At 40.4% G+C, this 20,994-nt stretch overlaps 1 protein-coding gene across 3 annotated transcripts in view; it reads left to right on the top strand.

The window, feature by feature from the left end:
* The window catches only part of PPP2R5E (protein phosphatase 2 regulatory subunit B'epsilon), a 148,772-nt gene that overhangs the window by 71,860 nt on the left and 55,918 nt on the right, over positions 1-20,994 (top strand). For all 3 annotated transcript variants that reach the window (XM_059373343.1, XM_059373344.1, XM_059373342.1), the window contains exon 3: positions 5,037-5,233. In XM_059373343.1, the coding sequence (XP_059229326.1) occupies positions 5,037-5,233 (197 nt within the window). The remainder of the gene's footprint in view (positions 1-5,036; positions 5,234-20,994) is intronic.

The raw sequence follows: 20,994 nt of genomic DNA, 5'->3' as shown, positions 1-20,994 counted from the left end.
GACTCCCCATGGAGCTGGGAGCCCGATGTGGGATTCGATCCTGGGACTCCGGGATCATGACCTGAGCCGAAAGCAGTCGTCCAACCAACTGAGCCACCCAGGCATCCCTAATATTCTGATTTTCAACCACTTAAGTTTAATGGAGTCTTAGAGCACCAGACCCAAAGGACACCTGGCTTATGTTTTATTTCTTCTACCTTTGCTCCTTTTTGCTTTGCAAAGTCTTGACTGAGTCAGGCGCCGAGGGAAGACAGGCCAGTATTGGATCCATGATCCTGTGCCCCAAACATTAGATGCGATGGAATGATGGAAGCTGTTGACTAGGGGAGGAATGAGCTGCTTTTGCCAATTACAGACAACCATCTAATCTCCAGCCAGCCCTTGAAATCATAGTAAGGGTGAGGAGAGATGTGTGAGTGTGCATGTGTGCATTAATGTGTGTGTGTGGGGGGGGGTTGGACTGTGGCTAAAATGTACATAGCTCCTATTGACTGTTCTTTGGACACAAAGAGAATTTGTGTGTGTGTGTGTGTCTCTCCCTTTAAGGGAGGAGAGAGAGGGCTGAGGGAGAGGGAGAAAGAGAATCTTATCTAGTGTGGAACCTGACGCAGGGCTTGATCTCACAACCCTGAGATCATGACCTGAGCTGAAATCAAGAGTCAGATGCTTAACCAACTGAGCCTCCCTCTCAGAGCCCTGAGAATCTTTGTTTTTTAATTTGAACTTTCATCCTTCCTCTACTATTGAATTCTATGTCCATGTTCCCAGTTCTTCTCGTACTTGTAAATTTTAAAATTATTTGGGTATGAACACCTTGTAAGTGGGAGTAGTCATTTTCTTCAGCTTATTGATGAGAATTGATAAGAGGATGCTGGGAGATGGTGATGGAAAAGGCATACAGGGGGCGCCTGGCTGGCTCAGTTGGTTAAGCAACCACCTTCAGCTGGTCATGATCTCAAGGATCCTGGGCTCAAGCCCTGTGTTGGGCTCCCTACTCAGTGGGGAGTCTGCAGTTCCCTCTGCTCCTCCCCCACTTGTACACGCTCGCTCCCTCTCAAGTAAATCTTTCCAAAAAAAAAAAAAAAAAAAAATAGAGGCATAGGGAGAAAATACCTAATGCTTAAAAGGAAAAAGGGGGGGACAGTACAAGTGAGAAATGTAACTGCCAGGTGGATTGACCACTTAGCTGGTTACATTATTTTCTTGGCTGAGAAACAGACACTGGAAATCAGGTTAATTTTAAGAGTGGTTTCAGAGCAGCAGAATCTGACCTTTTATCTCCCCTTTAAACAAATGCTAATATGGGATGGACGGGTTGTTGTGCTAATGACCTTCATGGTATTACATAATCACTTATTGATTCCTCATTATTTATGGTTATGATTCTATGGAATTCTTCTCCAGGGGGCAGGGATGGCCTGTGTAGACCAGAGGCTTCCATTGGAAGAGAGATGACGCAAGCATCACTGCCTGGTCTGCTTTGGGTTTCTGAGATGACCTTTAATTTTTCTGATCTACATTTTATTTCTAAATGTTTGTAATCCACTCCCCTCCCCTTCAATCTAAGTTAATTTTAAAGTGTTTAGATTTTCAGGTGGCTTGGATTTGGGAGGTGGGTCATTTTAAATTGTTAAAATCTAGTGTTAGTGCTTCATGTTCAAAATGTATTGCCTATCTAATTTCTACTTTTTATCATTTATGATATTTTCTTTATGGCCTAGTATCTGATACTTTTTATAAATGTTTCTTTACAAAGATATTTATTATCTGCTTCTGGGACTGGTTCCATAGACAGTAAACTTCTATCATTGAAACATTCTAGATTACTCCCAAGTGTTTTTTCTCTGATCCTGGCCTGTTGTACATTTTTATATTACCCCTTTACATATCTTACTGGGATTAGGGAGATGAAAGCAAGGAGTTTGGGAGAAGCATAGCTATTTGAGGCAATCTGAGGGCTAGACATTACAAGAAGAGCCCTTTGCTCAGACTGATTTAGGTCCTCCTTCAGTGAGAATAAAAAAAATGTTTTTAAGTTGTTGCTATAATGGAATTGGCTCTTTGAGGAACACTCCCCATTTCTTCGGTCAGTCTTTAATTTAAGGAGAGGAGATCATCTTAGAAAAATTTAGTCTATGCTAACGGATAAAGAATAGCTTATTGCTGTATGTGTTAATCTTGGGAATGGGCTAGAGAGGAGGTAGAGAAGGGGTTCATTCAGGTTGATCCTTTATGAATGGGGCATGTTGGAGATTGGTTGATTTCTTTCTGTGTTCTTTCTCTTTTTATGTCTGCACATACCCAGTTTTCTGAAATAAGATATTCCTCTTCTTGCCTTATATTGAGTTTGAATGTTGGACAGTGGTGAAGAGTTCTGGCCCTGGAGCCAGTTCACCTGCATTTGAATCCTGTCTCCACTGTTTGTTGGCTGTATGATTCTGGGCAAGTCACTGAATTTCTTTGTGTCTTGATTTTTTTCATCTGTAAATTGGAAATAGTGCCAACTGTATAGAATTGGTGGGATTAAATGAGATAGAATATGTGAAAATGCTTAGAATAGTACATAATAAATGTGTGCAGTAGTGCTTAGTAAATGTAAACTATTACCATTATTCCATTAGGCAGATGGATAGTCTGCTTCACATTTGCCTATTACATTACATCAATTTGGATAGAGAATAAATTTCAACTGCCGCCTAACATTAAAAAAAGAAAAAGACTAAATGTTAATTGCCTGAAATTTTTAAAATAGCCAAATATATGAATCTCTTGAGTATTAGTACAGCGACCACAAAGATTAATCATTGTTGTCACTACTTAAGTGATGCTTTGCTTTTTGGAGGAAAGGATATCATTTATAGATGCTTTCATAATCCATATGTGCTGAGTTAATGTAGTTCTCCATGTAGATGGTCTGGTTTTTAAGCTTTATTAAAGTTACTGTAACAAAAATAGGATTAATTACAATTTCTTCTAATGATTTTAACCTTGATGTTAACATTAATAAGATTTTTTTCCCCCTATGCAGCATCAAAACTTCTATGCAGCTTTGAGGTATGGGGTCTGATTTAGGACTTACAAGACTTCAGTAATTAACCAATAATGGTCCTGTGCATGTAACTAGTTGTTGGTTAAGGATATATAGCTATGTTCATAAGCAGCCTCGTTTAGTATTTTTTTAACTAGTTAACTTATTTTGGACACCTGAAATAGGTAGCAATTAAGGAGAATGCTTGGTCTGACTAAATTTAGTTCTTAGAGTCTAAAGCTAGATTTTTTTTTTTAAAGTGATTAAGTATAGGAGCATAGAATAAGACATCTCACGGTTTAACTCAAATCCCAGAGTCTTTTACTCTAAGGTACATTACATTAAGCTTTGGGGGAACTGTGGGGGTGGTGGTGTGAGGGGAAACATACTGGTTAAGAATAATCTCTAAATTTACATCTTGTTTTTAGCAGTGATGTTCTATATACCTTCAAAATTTTTGACTATTTCTTGTTCCTTTGTATCTGGTAGAGAAATCCTATGTTTTCAGGTGTTCTGTCCACTCTCATCTAGGCTTACCTTCAAGTTGATGTCAGGAGGCAGTGTTTGGGGGGAATTACCTATGAGGTCCTGGGTACTTGAGCTACCATGTGGGTTGTGGGGTGTGAGCAGGGGAGGAGGGCTGTGGAGAGGAGTCACGTGGAGTCTGAAGAGGGTAGATAGCTCCCACTCCTGTCTGCTGGGCTGCTGGTGGTTGTAAGGTGGGCGCTGTTAATTGTTGACTTACCTCCAGAGACTAGGTGGCTTATGCTTTATGTCTGCTGTAAAGCATTTACAGGGAGGCTGGCAACAGAGGGTGGTTGCCAGTGACTGGCCAAACATTGTTATAGTCCTTCTTGAGTAGTACAAAGGGAATGTGGAAATGTGGTTAGAGACCTGGGCACTGTGCCCAGCTCCGAAACTCATTCATTGTGGGACCTCAGTGACTACCTTGAAGTTTCTTTTTAGAAAAATGGAGACTAATAATAGAATGCCATCTGCTTACCTCTAAGAGTGTTTTGAGGATTAATGAGTTAATCACCTTGGATGGAGGCAGCAGCCTACCCTGGTTATGATTTCATTGCCTTTGCAGAGAAGTTCCAGTTTGGGGAATAAAATAGTGAAAATAAAACAGGAATGGAATGGGTCATACACAACTTGGTGTGCTTCAAGTCCAGCTATAGATCAGGTTTTCATTCTAACTGGGGAATTTTAACCTAAAAATTTTATCTAGTTTTTAGAAATGATACCAAACCAAATGTCTGATGTGCTGTTTGTGGGAAAAGAACAGAGGTTTATTCTAAGAACATATTAATGAAGCTGCTAGTGGTTTTCTCCCACTGTGAGGGAATAAGATGGGTCAAAAGAGAGAGCATAGATTTAAGTAGAGTCTACTCTTACTGTCCCATTACTGGTATGTTCTTTTTGAGAGATTTGATATTACTTCATCTTGTTGGTTTTTCAAGTTTCTTTGACAAAGAAACTTCATAGATGTCAAGCCAAACCAAAACAAAAAATATAAACATACACATACAACAGTTGCTTTAAATACCAAGGGTGTCAGCATGAAATTAAAATGAATTTACTGACATTTCTGCTTTGAAATTTTTTTAGTAAAACTAATTTAAACCAACAGTGAAAACTTCTGGCTTTACCTTATAATGGGAAGTGTGACCTTTTTCAGTGTTTTTGGCTGAGGGGTTTTGACATGGGGGTGTTTTTGGTTAAAATGTGCTTCAACTTTCTAATGGCTCTTGGGATTTTGGTCAATCTTTGGTTGTGGAATAGCAAATGCTTGTCCATTGTGTTGGTACCATGTAGTTTTCAAAGACAAGGTCTCTGACGTAGTGGCTATGGGATCCCCTCCCGCCCATGTGTAATTGTTAAAAAGAACACTGTTGTCATGTGAATTCTTATTTTTTTGAGCTTGCTTTTGAAGTAACTTTCACAGAGAATTCCTGTTACCTAGAAATTGATGACAGACTTACACCATTTCCTTTTTTTTTCTTAGACGTTCCATCCTCAGAGCAGCCTGAACTGTTCCTAAAGAAACTTCAGCAGTGCTGTGTCATTTTTGACTTCATGGACACGCTATCTGATCTTAAAATGAAAGAATACAAGCGCTCCACTCTTAATGAACTGGTGGACTACATTACAATAAGCAGAGGCTGTTTGACAGAGCAGACTTACCCTGAAGTAGTTAGAATGGTGAGTTTCTTTTTTTCGCCGCGGACACTTTTAAGCACCTTCCATAGCGACTCACAGGTGTATTGATTGCAGAGTCAGGTCACTGGAGGTCACCTCCACAAATGAGAGCCAGCCTTCTGAGAGCTAAGCTAAAGTAGTCGGAACAATACTAGAATTTGAAGAGTGTGATTTGAGGAGAATGAGATCCAGAACTTTTCACCTACAACAGTACTGGAGGAATCAGTGACTTCAAAATATGAAGCCAAGATTGCCAGGTACTCTTGGATTTCTGGCATTGCGAAAAGAAAAGCTGCAGGAGAATCAACATGAGTTTTAGATCTGTGTTTGAAAAATATTCAAGCCTGTTGGATGTCTTAATCCCCCCACTCTCCCCCTGGTTCATTGTGGTAAATTAGAAATGGCTTTAACCATAATAAAATTGTGACTTGTAGAATCTAGTTAAAGCCTGTCCTGGCTTTATAAACTAATCATTGTCTTCATAATCTTGAAATCAGGGGTGATGTCTTGCATTATTTTTGAACTGTGTCTTGCACTTTGTGTGGTCATGAGGAGTTACGAGGAGAAACATTATTAGCATAATGGAAGTAACTATGTTCTTATTGAGTCAGTAATTAGTTTTTAAAAAGCTAAGCCAAAATACAGTTTTCTGATAGATTTCTATGGGAAGATTGCCTTCTTTGGCATCCCTGAAGATCTTGGATCTAGAGAGTACGTGCTCTTGGGGGAGGTGGAGCTCTTCTGCTAACTGGTGAAACTGTGTTGCAGAGATCCAAAAGGGTCAGTGCACCACTGGGAAGCCCTTTGGAGAATCTGGCCCACTCCCTCTGTAGTCCCGGAAATCTGTCTAGCTTTTCAGTTCCAACTTTTATCATTTGTGTTCAACAAATACAGAAAAGAGACATCTGTGATGGAGTAGATGTGGTCAAAAGTGAACAGTACAGATTTGGGAAGGGATGTGAATTAGCATAACTTGAGAAACCATGACTGATTTGTGAAGTTCATTTCAAAACAATGTCCAGTGTATTCGCCAGGTCCATATCCGAGTGTGGATTGCCTTTGTTGTTAATTTCCGAGACTGTTGTAGCATAATGTTTTGTGGATTAACATTAACATTGTAGCTCTTGAGCAGTGGTTCTCAACTAGGGGTGATTCTGCTTCCTAAGGCACTTAGGCCATGTCCAGAGACCTCATTTTTGGCAGTCACAACCAGAGATGGAAGGGGCTGGATTGCAGCTAAACATCTTATGCTGCACAGGACAGTCCCACAATGGAGAATTATCTGGCCCTAAATGTCTCCACCATTGTTGAAAAGCCCTGCTCTAGAGTTTGCATGCTATCTAAACTTCTTAACCTGATATTTAGGGTTTTCTCTAGTCCATCTAGTTTCTGCAGAGAGCAAGGCCTGTTGCTTCTAATCTACCTGGTCTCAGCCAACAGAGGTATCCACTGTTTCTAACTTCCTTCTCCTATATCATTCCATGGATAGTCCATGAATATGTAAGCATATACGAGCATATAGGTATAAATAAACAAGTGGTGGCATAGTGTACATGCTTATCTGTACCTTGCTTTTTTTTACTTACCAGTATATCATATATATCATATAGTATGCATAAAGGTGTCTTACTCAGTTTTAAAGCTACGTACTAATAATAAATTAGGCACCCTAATTTATTTAACTACCACCCTATCAATTGCCATATATATATATGGGTGTACACACACACACATACACACACACACACGTGTGTCGGTTTCCCCTTGTGTGAGAAGAGCTGTGTATTTACTGATTTTTTTTTTTTTTTAAATTGCCTTGTTTTTCCTGTTTCTGGACCTTCATGTGTTTCCTGGCCCCCGCCTCTAGTTCTGATTCTCCCCCTTCCTTCCCAGACTTGGCTTAAAGTGTTTACACTGTTGCCCGAAAAGCCCTGAGTTGTCTCCTTCCTTCAGTTCCTCCACTTCTTGGCAAACCACCCTTTTGGAATTTGTTCATTTGCTGCTTTTTAATTTTTTCACATGTGTTAATCCAAGATTTCTAATTATGCTGTAGGCACTTCTAGGCAGAAACTATGCCGTGCTCGTCTCGTGGCCTCCAGAATACCTCCTAACACAGGCCTACCTAAGGTTTGTTGAATGAGTGAATGACTTCTCTCTTAAATGTCAGCATTCCAGGCTCTCGAATTATGATTCAGATATTGAACGTTCTTGGATTACATTCAGTTTTTAAATTCAGTATTTGGCATGATAAAAAAATTTTTTTTATTCTTATGAAACCAGCTTGGTTCTATACCAGTTTTGGTCTTTTTTTAAAGGAGACTCTTCCCTTCTCTGCTACCCTCTCCCAAATCCCTATCAATTTTTTTTTTAAAAGTCTCCTGTCAGTTGTGTGTGAATGTGCATTTTAAAATATACTTGAGCCCTACCTTAGGAGGTGTTAAATCTGTAGCACACATGCTATTCTAGGGCATTAGAAAATTTTCTTTCCAGTTGGTAGGTTAGGGTTCTCAGAGGTGTAATTTATTTTTCGTACCTCATGATTTGTGAAATTGTAGCTATTATTTTTACATGGTTCTTAGGCCATCTGGGGGCATTTACAGAGCAGAGCTAGTGGGGAAGGGTACAAAGAGAAGGGACTTTGCAACCACACAAGCCAGGGTTCAGGTGCCAGCTCTGGCCACACTTAACTTGCTCCATCACTTTGGACAGAGTCATCTGTCTTCGGGGCCCTTGGTTTTTGTGTGGTGCTGGGAGGTACATGGGATCAGGGGGAGGGTGGCCATAGTCCTTCCTGCCCTGCTCCGTAAATACTCTGCCTGAGTAAAATCGTTGTGCTTTGCTTGTACAGCAAGGTTCTTACCACCTCAGATCTGTATACAGTCTAACAAGCTGGGCGCTGACTGCTCTGTAAGAAGGGCTGGAACCAAAGCCCCACTTGGTGTGCTCTTGCCACCTCTTAGGCCCCTTATATTTGGTGCTGCTACTGCCTACTTGCCTTATCTGTATCATTATTGCCCTTTTGGGCTTTTGGGGAGCATTGGCAGTAAGGATGTGTATAACGCTCTTAAAATAGTCCCTAACACATTCAGTCAATAATATTATTATTGTTTGATAATTCCCTTATCATGTACTTGATTTTAACAATCATTGGGGGAACCCAGAGTTCCTGTTTATGGACTTAAGATGCTGTCAACTGGATGTGTGGTCCTCAGATTCTGCAATTCCAAGATGATCCTGTCTGTGGAGCAAAAGTCATTGTCCCTACCCAGTCTGCCTTGTTATTGTAAAATACAACTGCTTCACTGGGATTAGTGAAGGAAATGGTGGTGCTTTTAGTGAAATATCAATGAAATGATAGCTAGGTTTTTATAAACTAGGATGAGTCATGACTTAACCAACGATGACATGTTCTGGTGTCAGCACTATTAGGAGAAGCCTTTGATTTAACCTGATGGAACCTATCCTGTGAGAATTCTAACCCTGTTAGGGCAAGAAAAGAGTGACGGATAAAAGTAATCAGTGCGTTGTGGAAGCCATTTTTAGCATGTAAATGTAGTCTGGATGCCACCTCAAAGGCTGCTGGAATTAAGAAAGCAAAACAGCTCTTTATGTGTAAATAAAATAAAACAGTGTAGCACTTAACTTACCTGCCGAAGAGTAGTGTGGGGTAGTGGAGAGAGCCCCAGGCGGAAAACGTGAAAGTGACCTCGTTTCTCATCTTCCACTTGACTGATGGTCAGATCTTGGGCAAGTAATTTCTCTCAAGCCCTAGTTTCTCCTGCTGTGAATGGAAGGGGTTCATGGTGACCATCCCCCCCCTTCTCTTCCAGCTCTGAACACAGTCAGCTCTTTTGGTTTCAACACAGTCTAAGAGCGGATTTTGCACCCAAAATAGTTGCTTAGGCCTGTATTTCTCATGAGGGCAGATCTGATGGAAAAACCAGAATCAGGGATTGTAGTACTTTTAGGCTTTGGTGCATTCTGCTTTGTATCAGTTCAAGTGTCAGGCTTCTGTCCTTGAGGCAGCATTTTTACCACATTATGCTAATGTTTTCTTTTTGGTTCTGTTGCCATGCATCCATTTGAAAGGCTTTTTAGACTTTCTGGCTTTCCTGGGTATCTTGTACTTTCCCGCACAGCACCCCCTCCCCCCCAAACTCAAATTCTCTGTATTTTATTCTTTTTATATCTGCACATCTTCCTTTTCAAAAATGTCTCTTTTGGGTGTAGTTCGAGTGTGAGTTGAAATCTCATTGCTGAAGACATTATTTTAGTGAAGTCCAGGTAAAGTTTACTGAATGACTAAGAACTGCATTTTTACATTTTGATGATAAAAAAAGGCAGGGTAGAAAAAAACAGGATAAAAAACAGGATAAAAAAAACAGGTAGAAGGGATTCTCATGAACCAATAACAAAATGTTACATGTGCATTAACTTAACAGAGTATGTACAAGGCAAGGAAGGAATAGAGTGACTGGCGATTGGTTAGAGATTAGTAGAGATGGCCAAGGAAGGCTTTTCACATGGTGAGTGAAGCCTCTTCAGGGTGCTGACAGGTAAATGTGTGTTTTCTAAGTGGCTGAAATAGTGTTGAAATTAAAAAAAGAGAATTACATGATGTAAAGGAATTTCCAAATCCCATAATATATTCAGAGAAACACGGTAGTGTTGTGTTGTTGCGGGATTATGTGTGTGTCTGTGTGTATGTTGGGGAGCGGGAGGAGGTGGATGGTGGCAGCGGAGGCTGTAGGTGAGGACCAGATCCTGAAAGAATCTCCTGGACAGTGCATAACCGTTGAAAAGTTGGAAGCAGTCGAGTGACATGGTGAGGTTTATATTGTGATGGCAGTGGACCAGAGAGATTGGAGGGGGCTGAAGTTGAATGTCAAGAGGGGAAATGTTGTTATAGAGAAGTTGTAAAGGGCCTAAAGCAAGTGTATAAGTAGAGAAGGAGAGGAAAGGCATTTGAGACTCACTTAGCAGGTAACATTGAAGCCACTTGGCATTTGTGTGGGTGTGTGGAGTGTGAGAGAGGGGAAGGGATCTAGGATAGCTTTGCGATTTAGGGGGTTTGTTGTGTTGTTGTTTCAGAAAAGTACAGCAGGAGGGAGAGTAGTGCGTGGATGGAAGCTGAGGGGAGTCACACTTTTGATGTATGAACTTCAGAGTTCATACTTTGAAGTATGGAGGTTATGGGACCTAGATGTGGAGAGCTGGAGATGAAGATTGGTAATGTGGGGGGAAAGCAGGAGACAAAGAACAGGGCTGGAATTCCAGGTGGTACAAGGGAATCCTGGGGGACTCAGTGCGCTCTCCTGCGGTGGTGCATGTTGGAACTAGCTGGTTGAGGAGAGCATGAAGTAGAAGGAAGTCGAGGTGATAACTGTAGACAGTGATTGCATGAACAGTGGTGGAATCTTTATTAGAATAAAATCCTATCATTTCCCTCTTGGGGAAAGTATATTTTGTTGCACTGGCTGTTCGATAGTATTACTCTTATACTTTGTCCTTATGACTTACTGGTTTTAAAGTCTGCCCCATTCCCAGTCTGTGGTTAAATTCCTGTATACCGAATTCGTAGAATATGTGATTTTTCCAGAAGTAATGTAGTTTTAAGAGATATTTTGGACAGTTTTTTCTTCTTTTCTCTTGAAGTCTTTCCTTGAGTCCTAATTATTGTTTCTTGGCCATTGTTAGCTTTGTTTTTCCTACTCTCAAATTACACCCTGTCATTTGGTTATCTAAGTGTTTTATCTTTTATACATCCTTTGACTTAACTGGAAGTCACAGCTCTGACTCGCCTCTTAATAGAAAAATATGGTTTTGTAGAAAATTATGAAGTTGCAATTAAAGGTCTCAGAGTCTGCCTACACAGATTTTTAGGAGTGCTTTGTTAACTTCACTACATACTTTATTGGCTGAAGGATGAGAGTTTCTTTTCATAAGATAACTATCTAAAAGTAGCCTTAGGAATGATAGCTGGGGGGAGGGGGAATATGAAATTTCCATTTTTCATTTTCTGGTATTTGATAAGGAATGTAACCATAAATCCTGGCCAGAATTTGCCTTGGAGGTGACTCTTCAGACTCAAAGGTGATAAGATCTGACTCATGTGGTGGTGGGGGTTGGGGGGTAGGTGATGTGGTGGAGATGAGCTGTTTACACTATTCAGAGTATACATAATGGAAGAGAATTGAGTGATATCTGGGAAAGGCATCTAGGAACTGAAACTATTGGCTATTATCCTATCCTATTTTGAGGATAGGATAAGTCTAAAAGATAGGACTTGAGAATTAAATTAGAAGGTAAAGAATTCTTGGTACTTAGAAAAGAATTTAAGGTTATGATGATAAAGATAGCAAAAGACATTTTTTAGAATGAGATTAGGAAGAATTCCCTGCTTAAGGTTAGGAGTAGATTGTTACCATTTGTAATTTATCAGAGGATAGAGAAACCGGCAGGCATGTTTGTCCTTTCCTTAAGGACAGTAAATCTTAAACAATAGTGCTGCTCTTCTTTGATTAATGCTCCCTAATATTCATTTAGGATCTTTTAGGGTGTCTGTAGATTGGTTTTATAGGGTCTGTGGATCCTCTGATGTTGACTGCAGAATTTTGAGTGTTTTGTGTATTTTTGTGGCTGAAGAGCCATAGCTTTTGATGGAATATTCAAAGACTTATCTGATCCAGAATGGTTTAAGCTTGATTTTACCATACATGCAGCTCTGCTAGATGCTGCTTTCTTGGAAAATAGAAGATAGATTGGAAAGGAGCCGCATCTTCCTATTTATGGCAATATATAAAGAATGAAATTGTTAGAATGATTTCATGAGTCTGGGCCTCTGGTTTCCTCTGTTGGAAGGTTTCCTCTAGTAGTGAATTCAATTTCTTAAATATGTGTCTGACTCTAGATTTTCTGTTTCATCTTGTGTCAGTTTTGGTAGGCTGTTATAATAGTTTCACAATTTACAGTTTGTCCTCAAATACTGAATCCATAGAGCTTCTTCTCAAAGGTGTGTACCAAGAGAAGATCTTGAGCATCTGTACAACTTCTATGCTTAACAAGCATAATTCCCTGCCACAGTTACGGCATAGGAGTTAATTCAGTCTTCACACAAACCCTGTGAGGTAGATAGTGGCATTATGTATATTACAGATGATTTAAAGGAAGTTGAGAGGGGCGCCTGGGTGGCTCAGTGGGTTAAGCCGCTGCCTTCGGCTCGGGTCATGATCTCAGGGTCCTGGGATTGAGTCCCGCATCGGGCTCTCTGCTCAGCAGGGAGCCTGCTTCCCTCTCTCTCTGCCTGCCTCTCTGCCTGCTTGTGATCTCTCTCTGTCAAATAAATAAATAAAGTCTTTAAAAAAAAAAAAAAAAGAATAAAGGAAGTTGAGAGAAGTTAAGAAACTTGCCCAGAGCTACTTACCACGGTAACTGGCAGAGGTGATTTGATCTGGGCTGTCTGGCTCCAGAGCCAATACTCTTGACTGCTGTGCCTAATGCTTTCCTGGAATCATTCTTTACAATGGGAATGAGGAGTAAAACCCAAAGGTTGGACTCCTTCCTCTATACTGTGTTCTTTTCATTGAGTTCTCCCAAATAAACAGGTAGTAAGGCTTTTGATTAGCTTTTCCCTGGATCTTGCTGCTTCTGACAAGGCCAGACCAAATAGTAGGCTTCAGGATTAAATGTTCCTTTTTGCTTAAGAAATAGCATCCCTTTCACTGTCTCCTCTCACCACTTCCCTACTTTGCCTTTGTGTTATTCTAGAAGTAGGAGTGCTTCTTCACCTTGTTTGCCTGCTCCGCCACTCATTCCCGGGTCTGTGAGAGTGAATGGTCTTGGGGTGGGGGTGGAGAGGAGCTCAGGAGGAGACCTGGGTAGTTTGAAACTCTCCTCTGTTCCTCCCAAGTGACAGTTCTTGAGATGATCCTCTCTCCCAAGTTCATGTGCCACCCCCTCCCCACCCCCATGTTTTCTCTCTGTCCCACCATTGGATGCAGGCAGGCTTTACCAGCAGCCAAAGCATCCTTATGTTGCTTGCTTAGCTTGAATTTAGAGCGAGGGAGTTAGATGATTTGAATATCCCTCCATCTCCAGGATGGTCTCTCATCCTGGGAAGCACTTTCGTATGCACAGCCTACTTTTTGTTGTCCTTCCCCAGGTGGATGGTGTAGATGGACAGACCTGGGCCCCGTCCTACCACTTAGCTGGGATCTTAGACGAGTCTTCACCTTTTTCAACTTCTTACCCCCCTGTGACTTTATAAGGTTGTTGTGATGTTATCGCTATCATTAGTCATAGTACTACCTCTACCACCCTTGCTAGACTTGCCTTTTTCTTTAGATGGGTTAATCAGGTTTTCTGGTTACCAGAAAAGATTTGATAGCCTGAAAGTTTTTTTGTTTTTGTTTTTGTCTCTTTAAGGTAATTTCCCATATTTTTTTCTCAGATTGTTGACTTAAAATTTTAATTCTCTGTGGGAAATTTCAAGTCTTTTTTTTTCTTTTCTTTCTTTCTTTTTTTTGGGGGGGGGGAGTATCCTGTAAATCTGCCTGTGCTTGTGTGTGTATAATTATATATACATGTGTATATATACCATCCTTAGTTTACCTAAACAAAAATTTTCCTGATATACTTGCATATTCATGTCGATATTAATAATTTACCATTTCTCTCATGCAAACATTCTCTCTTAAGGAATCTGACAGGGATTTTAATGTGTTTGGTTTTAATTTAAATGTGCTAAGGAGTGGGTTTTTACTCAGGAAGCAACTGAGCTACTCATGATTGCTATTTGCTTCTTTTACAAGCTGTAGTCCTTCTGGCTTAACTGCTTTACAGATTGTTCAGAGTCTTCAATATACTTAAAATTGTTTGACAGCTGCGACTTGTCTAGCACTGATGTATCCAATACGATCATCTCACTCTAAGGAGAATGCTCCCCCTTTTTCCCTCTCCCCCGAAGCTGGCAGCACAATTTTGCAGGATGAGTTACAGTACTGCATCCAAGTTTTGGTTTCTCTTTTCTCCTACCTTTTAGTTGAACCTCAAAACTGAAAATATGCCTAGAGGGGTAAGGAATACTTCTGGGAAAATCTACTAAGAAAAATGTATGATCAAATGATTGGGTAATACTGCCTGTGGTTTATATATATATATATAAGTGGATCTTGGCTAATTCTAGCACTTGCTGTTAGGTTATGTAGTTCATTCAAGTGTCTCTCTACCGAGGACAGAAATGAGAGGGGGAGAGATTTATTACTTGATTCTCTAAGGAGGAAGCTGGTTATACCACTGTGATGCCTATGAGCAGGAAAAGCTGGAGAAAATGAATGTCCTCAGTGTGGAATTCTCAGAGACGGTAATGCCTGAGGCAAGAATTTGGCAAGAAAACAACGAGCAGGTCATTTCCAGGAGGTAGTTGGCCTCTGACCAATATTAAAAGCCAAACTTGATCTGTAGATGAAAACAAGAAGAAATACGCGCTGTCCAGAGACTTCTGCAGAGGAAGTTGTCTCTGTAAAGTGAGGATAAGATAAGGGACTTCTAGAGTTAAAATGCAGTTACAGTGATGAATAGAGAAAGGTGGGGGTTGGCTGAGCAGTGAAGGGAAAACTAGAAAGACCAGAGCCCAAGGCAGCCACAGGTCCTGGGCAAGGAGAAGCAGTGCCAGGAGGGCAAGGGGGACGCAGAGGGGAGAGGATGTTCCGGAATAAAAGTAGGACTGGTTATAACTATTTGGTAAGTTGGAGAGCAAGTTTATCTTTTAATACAATGGATAAGCAAGCTATATTGGGGAATGTAATGTTTCTTTTGACTCTTCACAAATGTAGATGACAAACAGGGAGTGGGGGCGGGGCAGATAGTGTTAGCTACTAACTGAGGTGTTTTGAAATACTGTGGAATTTCCCTTCCTAAAGAAGTAAAGGCCTTTATGAGAATAGGGTAGAACACTCTGGAATAATGGAGGCCTCTTCCTCTTATGGGACCTTTGGCCTTTTCTCTAGAGAGGTTAGAAAAATGTATTGAGTTTAGGCAACAGAGAAGGTACTGGAAAATTGAGTTTGTAATTCTGCTGCCATCAGGTAGAAACTGGGGAATCTGTTGTGCCCTGTTCTGGAAAGTAAGAGTAGTTATTTGAGGGAAAAAAAAAAAATCAGAAGGCAATTATCTTTAAATCTGCGTTTAAAATGGAAACTAACAGGGATAGTGGGCAGTTCCTGTCCCTAGAGCCCTTGCTTGGGTTCTTTCTGAGGCACCTCCACCTGCACTCCAGCCTCCCCCTTTAAGATGAGGCCAGCATGCCTCTGTGAGGTTCTTTTTTTTTTTTAAAGATTTTATTTATTTATTTGAGGGAGAATGAGTGAGAGAGAGCATGAAAAAGGAGGAGGTCAGAGGGAGAAGCAGACTCCCCAAGGAGCTGGGAGCCCGATGCTGGACTCGATCCTGGAAGTCCAGGATCATGACCTGAGCCGAAGGCAGTTGCTCAACCAACTGAGCCACACCGGCGCCCCCCTCTGCGAGGTTCTTGAGGGAGGATTGACTGTCTTGCCCTCCCTTGGAGTGCCGTGTCTCATTCAATTTGTTATGAAGCTGTATGGGTAAAGAGGGATGGAAGTCTGTGATCATATTTAATGCAGGTGTGTTTTTGTTTTCATAGCTCACGAGCTAGCCCAAGGTTTGTTTTACTAATGAAGGGTCACAGAGACAGAGACACATATAGAATAAGGGACTGTGACAGTTCGGGTGGTTTCCTGTTTATTTTTAGTGATTTCAAATAAGGACACATACTCAATTGCCGGAAATGAACATCAGAAGCCCCAAGTGCATTGTGTGTTTTTTAAACTCAGTGTTTAAGAGGTTTAATTTTTCTTTTCGTGTTAGCTGATTTTGAATCATAAAGTGATCAAAGCAGATGGTAGAATATATGTGTCCTCAAAAAGCCCCATGTTTTTACTGTTTTATCAGCTTGTGCACTTTGGCTCTTCCAGAAATCACTTCATTTAGCAGTTTTAGTACCTTTCTAGGATTGAAGACCCAAAGTCCCTGCACAACAGAATGTGGCAAAAATCTGGTATTGCATAGCCAGCCTCCGCGTGAGGCATGCGTGCTTTCACTGCAAACACTCGCAAGGACGAGGACCTGCTCTGTATTTATATACCGGAAGCGCTAGGACTATTGCAGTGTGTACATGTCTATATTTGGATTCTAAGATTTAATATCAACAGTCTTCACTTTTGGATTCACTGCTACATTTCCAATTTTGGAGACAGTGTAATATAGTTATCTCTGTATGTGAAATACCATTTCCCTGTGACTCGAGAGAATTAATTTAATGTTACTGTCAAATTTCAGCAGGTAAAAAGTTGCTTTTTTGTTTTGAGCAAAGTTAAGTCTTGCCATGGCATGGCAGCCTAATGGGAGTGGAAGGTTCATGGTTAGGATTTGTGGCTAATAAGGGGGAGAGGTGGGGACAGGTCTAAATTACAGAGACGTTGGACTTAATCTTATAGACAGCATCAGGGAGCTGCTAAGGTTTTTGAACAGGAGATGAAATGTAAGTGATATTCTTATTTTTCTTTCTCTAGCCTCCACCTAGAAAGTCTGTACCCTTCTGTCAGCTCCTTTAAGGAGGTTTAAGGCTGGCAGGTTTTACCCAGGATAGCTGATGGCAGAGGGCTGTTGTCCTCATCTAGTCAGATGGTGGCAAAGGAAGAGGAAATGGAAAAGGATATATAAAAGAACTGCCCATCTCTTAAATTTTTCTCCTTTGCTCATCAAAGAAAATTTAAAACCAGAGGACAAAAAATTATATATAGTTTCATTATTTAAATGTAGTCATTGTTCACATTTTAGCCAATTTCCATCTAGCCTGTTTTTTAAAAATGAGGCTTTCCCTTAAACTAAAAAAAAAAAAAAAAAAAAAGGAAAAAAAATCCAGATGTACTTAACATGCAACACAGATTTTAAGAACGGGGCTTAGGCCCCTGGTTCAGTGAATGGTCACTGAATTTAATAATTGTCTATACTCGTATAGCCATTACCCCAGGTTTAGAAGATTGCCATTACTCAGGAAAATCGCCTTGTGCTTTCTTTCCTTTTTTTTTTTCTTCTTCTTCTTCTTTTTTTTAAAGATTTTATTTATTTATATGAGAGAGAGAGTGAGAGAGAGCATGAGAGGGGAGAAGGTCAGAGAGAGAGGCCGACTTCCCATGGAGCTTGGAGCCAGATATGGGACTTGATCCCAGGACGCTGGGATCATGACCTGAGCTGAAGGCAGTTGCTTCACCAACTGAGCCACCCAGGCACCCTCCTTTTTCTTCTTGTTAAACACTTTTCCCTGGTCTTACAATATATATACATTATATCATACTGAGTTTACTTTATATATATATATATATATATATATATATATATTATTTCTTAGCACATATAATTATATGATTTTAATCAAAAAATTTTTCTTTAGCATGGTGATATAAACATGCTTTCGTGTAATTAAGTAAATTTTAAAAACATCATTCTAATGGCCACCTAATATTCCATTATGGGGGTATATGATTGTTTACTTAACTGTTTTGGGGCATTTAAACTGTTTTCCAAATTTCCACTCTTAAAAATAACACCACCAGAAAAACTTAAACAGGATAGGGGATCAGATGCGTCATGGAAGAATGATCAGGAACCCCCACCAGAAGCCTTAGATTTCAGTGATGATGAAAAGGAAAAAGAAGCCAAACAGAGAAAAAAATCTCAGATTCAAGGCCGGAAAAAATTCAAGTCTGAATCTAATGAATCAAGTGAAAATTTTTCAGAAGTACATCAGAACTGGAATGTTCATAGCTCCGTTTCAGAGCATTCAAAAGGATATCGTAACAGAGAATTCACACGAGGATTTTCCCGGGGTAGATATCCTCGATCTTGCCATGGCAGGCCTCAGTCGCCACAGTTTCATAACTCAGAGCATATGGTGTTTCAGGACACTTCAGGATTTCCACCTCAGAGACCCGATAATCCTATCATGCCACAGTATCCCTTTCCTCCTCCAGTGTTTGACATGCACGGCTTTTCACTCCCTCCTCCTCTACCGCCACTCCCTCCACCACCACCACCTGCATCTGTAAACCTGGGGTGGGCTGCACCTAACATGGCACCTCATCCATTAATTCCCTTACCATACTCTATACCCCCACCCCCTCCACCATTGCCTCCACCCCCCTCTTCTGGGGATAGTAATTCTTCCCATTTTGGATCCTACTACTAGATGACTAACTGGATGTTTCTGGAGAAATCTGGACTTTTTATATTGTATGAGAAGGATTTTTTTAAAAGGAAGCAATTATGGAGCTAGATTTTTTGTAAAATACTAAATATTTCCTTCAGTTGTAAGTTGATATATATTTGTAACCTTTGTGAAATTGTATCCATATGAAAGTTATACTTTTGTGGAGGAGAAAATCCAACTGTATAATATTTAATTGAAACTGAATCTCTGTTTTCCTTATCCCTGCTCAATTAAACAATGTATATAGGTCTAATAGATCTGGAGCAACTGTCATCATGTGTTAAAATTATTGAACACACTGATTGCCTATCTGAAAATAAGATGTTGAAGTCCTACTGAGAGTCTTTAAAATAAACTATTTTTACAAATGTAAAAAAAAAAAAAAAAAAACACCACCAATAGCATCAAAGAGCCATTGTGAAGGCAAAAGTAAAATGACTTAAAGCCAATACAGAAGAGGAAGAGTTAAAGAAAGTTCTAAAGACTTAGAATGAGGAAGGTGAGACGGGAATTCTCGAGGGAAGTGGAGGTCAATGAGGATGAGATTGGTTTTGACTAGATTGAATTTGAGATCTAGGGAGATGTCAGAACTGCTCTGTATATAACTGGAAAAAGTGAAATTAAAGACATCCGCCTGCCCTGGAAATAGAAGTCCTAGTAGAAGAGGGCATAGCAGTGATTATTGAGAGAAGAGCATCACACCATGGATTCAGTTTTGCACTACCTTGAGTTCTGATGCTGACTTTCTTTGGGTAAGGATTTGTGTTGTTCATTGGGTGAAAAGATGACTTTCAGGCATTCATCTGACTTCTGTATTTATGATCTTAGGATCCAGAATGTGTTTTACTTTCTCTTTCGCTTCACACTAAGACCTACTAATGTGATAAAACTTGTGGTGGTGATACCACTTTACTTTGGCTAAAGTTAGAGCAGCTGCCATTTGGTTTTCTTGTGGTTCTACTGGATTCTTTCCTACTAAAAGGGATTGACATGTTTGCATAAGAAAATTAAATTCCTTGAATTAGTAGAAGTTACTGGAGAATGGAAGATGTAATTTAATAGGAAAAAATTGCTAACTTTTGAGTAAATGGGGGGAATTGAACGCATGCATATATTTACTTCCTTTACCTCCTGAAATCAGACAAAAATTACTGAAAAGAAGTTAAACCCAGATGAAGTAAACAAAATGGAGAGGAGGTCTCAGAATCAGCACTACAAAGCGAATGAACTGGTGGTCACTATGTTGGCAGATGAGAAAAAGCCGAAGCCATAAGCAGCCGTAGGGAGTGTCTGGAAGTAGCCAACTCACGCCACATTAACTGTGGGAAGGCTCAGAAAGATGCCTTTCAAACAAGTAAGGGCGCATGGAGACAAAAAGAGGAGACTTAGTGAAAAGTCTGTGTAAGAAGCAACTAGAATTCCTGATCCCCCCCCCCCCAAAAAAAAAACCAGACCCAAAAGACTGCAGGTTGACTCTCTGTAGAGGCTACGCTGGGGAGAATCTGGTTCGGGGACATTAGACACTGCCGCAAGCAGTGGGTACCTTTCTGAAAGTAGTGGAGCACGTTGAACGGGGAAGATCCTCAACCCTCAGCTCTCAGGGTCTCAGAGCCACTCACTCAGCTCTCAGATCCCGTGTGCCTCTAATCGCGAGATGGATGGGGAATTCTTTAGAGAGTCAGACAAGCCCAAAATAAATACCTAAAGGCACCAATTAAAGGAGAGTTCTTAGGGGGATGTTGGGAAGGAAATAGGCCAGCCAGTCTCACCCCAGACAAGCCCACTCCTCGGTGACTCTGTGCCACCGTCTCATCCAGAGCTTCCATTTTAAATATGCCTGGATATGCAACTGTGATTAGGGCACAGATTTTCTTGGCTTGAATTCTCTCTTCTGACACTTTCCTGACATTAATACTGTTAATTAGTTTTGTATGATTTTGAACTTTGTATAAAATGTACATGGAGGGGACTCGACTCACAATTCTCCCTTTCCCTTGCATCTTCACCCCCCACCCCATCTCTCTCCCTGCCGTGTGGCAATCTTCCTCCCCTCTGATGGTCATGTGGTAGGTCAAAGAGAGTAGACAAAAGACCGAGTTACTCTCTTTCACACATTTTTCTTCCTTTTTGCTCCTTATAACTAAATGTTGATGTATTCTTCAAAACTACTTTGTATTTACTTTGATTTGTATTCAAATTCTATTGCTTCTCTGTTCTTGAGCTCTCATGGATAGATTCCTTTCTTCCATAGTTGTCAGTGCTCTAGCCCTTCTAAAAACTGCGTATCTAAAGGGATCAAATTATTTTCAGAAACAATCAGTGTGTGTTAAGTACAGTTATACCGAGGGATGATAACAGTGATCAGCTAAGCCAACAGAAGCAGCAGCAGTAATAACAATGAAAACAGATTCATTGTAGTCTATAGAAATCTGAACAGTGGCCATACATAGTAGATTCTGAAAGAAATACTTGCTAAAGG

The sequence above is a fragment of the Mustela nigripes genome, chromosome 13 (genome assembly GCF_022355385.1).
Source record: "Mustela nigripes isolate SB6536 chromosome 13, MUSNIG.SB6536, whole genome shotgun sequence".
NCBI lineage: Eukaryota > Metazoa > Chordata > Mammalia > Carnivora > Mustelidae > Mustela > Mustela nigripes.
This window is presented reverse-complemented; position numbering and strand designations above follow the sequence as displayed.